This window comes from Rhincodon typus, chromosome 11, assembly GCF_021869965.1.
Source record: "Rhincodon typus isolate 14 chromosome 11, sRhiTyp1.1, whole genome shotgun sequence".
Lineage (NCBI taxonomy): Eukaryota > Metazoa > Chordata > Chondrichthyes > Orectolobiformes > Rhincodontidae > Rhincodon > Rhincodon typus.
In genome coordinates, this window is record NC_063342.1 from 7,901,403 (window position 1) to 7,904,358 (window position 2,956).

The 2,956-nt window shown below is 45.6% G+C and overlaps 1 protein-coding gene across 2 annotated transcripts in view; it reads left to right on the top strand.

Annotated features, from left to right (window-relative positions):
- Positions 1 to 1,140: 1,140 nt before the first annotated feature.
- Positions 1,141 to 2,956, top strand: part of cxadr (CXADR Ig-like cell adhesion molecule) — a 114,267-nt gene continuing 112,451 nt past the window's right edge. For both annotated transcript variants that reach the window (XM_048602833.1, XM_048602832.1), the window contains exon 1: positions 1,141 to 1,216. In XM_048602833.1, the coding sequence (XP_048458790.1) occupies positions 1,162 to 1,216 (55 nt within the window). In that variant the 5' untranslated portion in view covers positions 1,141 to 1,161. The remainder of the gene's footprint in view (positions 1,217 to 2,956) is intronic.

A 2,956-nucleotide genomic window follows, 5' to 3' on the forward strand; every position in this document is an offset into this window, starting at 1 on the left:
ACTCTCTCCCTATTTATTTCGGAACACCTTTCCCCTCCCCCTTTTCTGATGAAGGGTCGAGGCCCGAAACGTCAGCCTCTCTGCTCCTATGATGCTGCTTGGCCTGCTGTGTTCATCCAGCCCTGCACCTTGTTGTCTCAGATTCTCCAGCATCTGCAGTTCCTACTATCTCTCATTCTCCAACCTGGTTGACTGTATCCGTTGCTCCCGATGTGTCTTCCTCTAGATCGGTGAGACCAACTGCAGACTTGGGACCGTTTTGTGGAGCGTCTGTGCTCTGTACAAGATAATCGACAACACCTTCCGGTCACTAACCATTTTAACACCTCCTCCTACTCCCTGGATGCCAGGCCATCCTGGGCCTCCTCCAGTGTCACAGAAACAGCACCTCATATTCCGCTTCGAGAGCCTACAGCCCAGTTTAAAATCTCCCCACCCCCAGCCTCATCCCATGACCAACCCTCCCTCTCGTCCCCGCCACCTTGACCTGGCACAACCTGTCCATCTTCTCTCCCACCTATCTCCACCACTCCCTACCTGCACTCACCTATCACCATCCCACCTACCTTCCCCAGCCCCACCCATCTTCCCTCTATTTATTTCCTAGCTCCCTTCCCCCTCCTCAGACCTGATGAAGGGTCCTGACTGGAAACGCTGACCTTCCTGCTCCTGATGCTGCCTGGCCTGCTGTGTTCCTCCAGCTACACACCCTGTTGTCTCACCTTCTCGTACATGATCCTTCCACCAGTGGGCACTATCGACCCACGATCGAACACCACAATCTCCCAAAAAGAAACATCTGTCCCACCATCTCGACAAACTGAAAGCGCTGGAGAAGCTCTAAGCTGCTGCCCAGGGTCAGCAATATGTTGTCGCCCACCTCTTCGTCTTTGCATTTGGTGTGACCACACACACACACTTCCAATTGACTATTTTCATTTTGTTTTGATTGCATTCGACGCCACTGGAAAAGAGACGAGAGAATACAGTGTTGGATGGATGTTATTTACCTCCGATTCCCTCATTTCCATGTAGCCTGAGGCAGAGGGAGATTGGGGTGAAGCTGTTGCCAAGGGGGGTGAAAAATAGAATCCGGAAGTGACGGTGCTTTGGGATCAGGTAAACTCCACAACAACCTGAACAGTGGATACAGTAGCTGCAATGGATACAAAGCAGAGTGCGCTGGTTACATTGTCTCTCCTCTGTCTGCTCACAGGTAAAAAAAACACCTCAGCTACTTCACAAATAACCTCGGCAAATTCTCTCTCCTTTTTTTTCGCTTCTTTTACTTTGCGTGTGTGTTTCTGTTTCTTAATCCCACCTCGTCTTCTCCGAAAACTGGTTTACCTCATCGCGCAACTTGCGCTCTGATCGCACCATTTAGCATTAATTTTCATTTCTTTTTTTTTGCCCCCCCCCCCCACCTCATTCGCAAGAAGTTGGTATTCCTCCCCCCACCGCCCATCCTTTTTGGCACTGAAATCTCTTTCTGCTTTGTGTGGCTCACCTCAGGGGGGAACGGCGTCGGAGGTCTCTCTGCCTTTTGTGTTTATTATTCATTAATGCCGTTGATTTTGTTTTTAAAACCCAGCTCTTGGCTGGGTCTCCTTTAAAACATTTCTGGCCGCGTCGGGAATGTGCGTTCGTTCAGCTACTCTGTAATCTGGGATCTAAATATTACTGGGTCTTGCCCTGTGCTGTTTGTGTTTATGTTTTGTGTGATCAGCAAGTTTCCCAAACTGTGGTGTGTGTATCTTATAATTAAAGAATGAATTTGTGTGTAGGCTAGCAGCTGTTTTGAGGGGGAGGAATTTAAACAAAAATAAAGCAATTCAGGACTTGCATGATATTTCACAGCAAAAGTGAAATGTTTTGTACCAATTCTTGGATGTGTGTGTCACTTAAAAATGTGTGTGAGCTTGTTGGTGTGAGCTGATGCAGCTTTTCATTGTCCTGTCAAAGCTGATTGTGCTGTCTGCCTATGGACAGTGGCAGGGACGGATGAAAAGCAGACTCCAGCAATAATAGGATTGCCTGACAAAATCCTCCCCTTTATTCTCCCCATGTTAGACAATGCCTAAGTCTTGATCACTGAGCTGGGTGGATGGGAAATTGCAATGAAGCAGAAATGCTGGTGGGAGGCAGAGGGTTGGAGGGTTGAGAGGGCAAAGTCTGAAAGGCATTGTGACAGAATTGTGAACAGTATCAACTTGGATTCATGGAGTGCACTTTAATAGGGTGAAAATTCTTTTACTTTGTGTTTAGTGTTTCCAAATCTCTCTGGAGTCTATTTCGTTTTCTAAAGTTAAAGTTCTTTATTAAAGTTAGGGCGTGCCTTCGATTTCTAAATTAAAACTTTTTTAAAAATACCTGAACTTTTCAGCTGCTTCTCTTAAAATGAATAAGAATAGTACTGACTTTTCAGAGGGTGGGGGAGAGGTCACAGGCTTTGAAAGGTGTACCAAGCTTAAATTTGTACAACTGACTCAAAAATTATATTTAAAACTGTCCTGGTGTGAATTGAACTGGAGTAGTCAATCATCGAAACCCTGAGGCTTGTACGTATAGCTTTTAGATGCTGGTAAAGCACCCAACTTGCATATGGAAAATTTCCCTTCCCTATCTTGTTGATTATGTTTAGGTGGGAATATCAATGAGGGCGGGATGCATATATATCGCTTGTGAATTTGCCCTTTGGCCTTTCTAGATAAGGGCTTGCATTTACGTAACACATTTTATAGTCTGCCAGTGCCTCAAGTTTATAATCAATTTTGTAATGTAGGAAACATGGGTGCCAAGTTGTATGCAGCAAACTCTCTCTAATAGCTTGTGATGATGATTACTAGAAAAGTTTGTGTTTCAGTGATACAAAACTCTGCAAGTCTGGCATTATCTGTGGGAAGAAACCAGAGTTAATGCCTTGAGTCCGGTGACTCTGTCAGAACTCCATCAATCA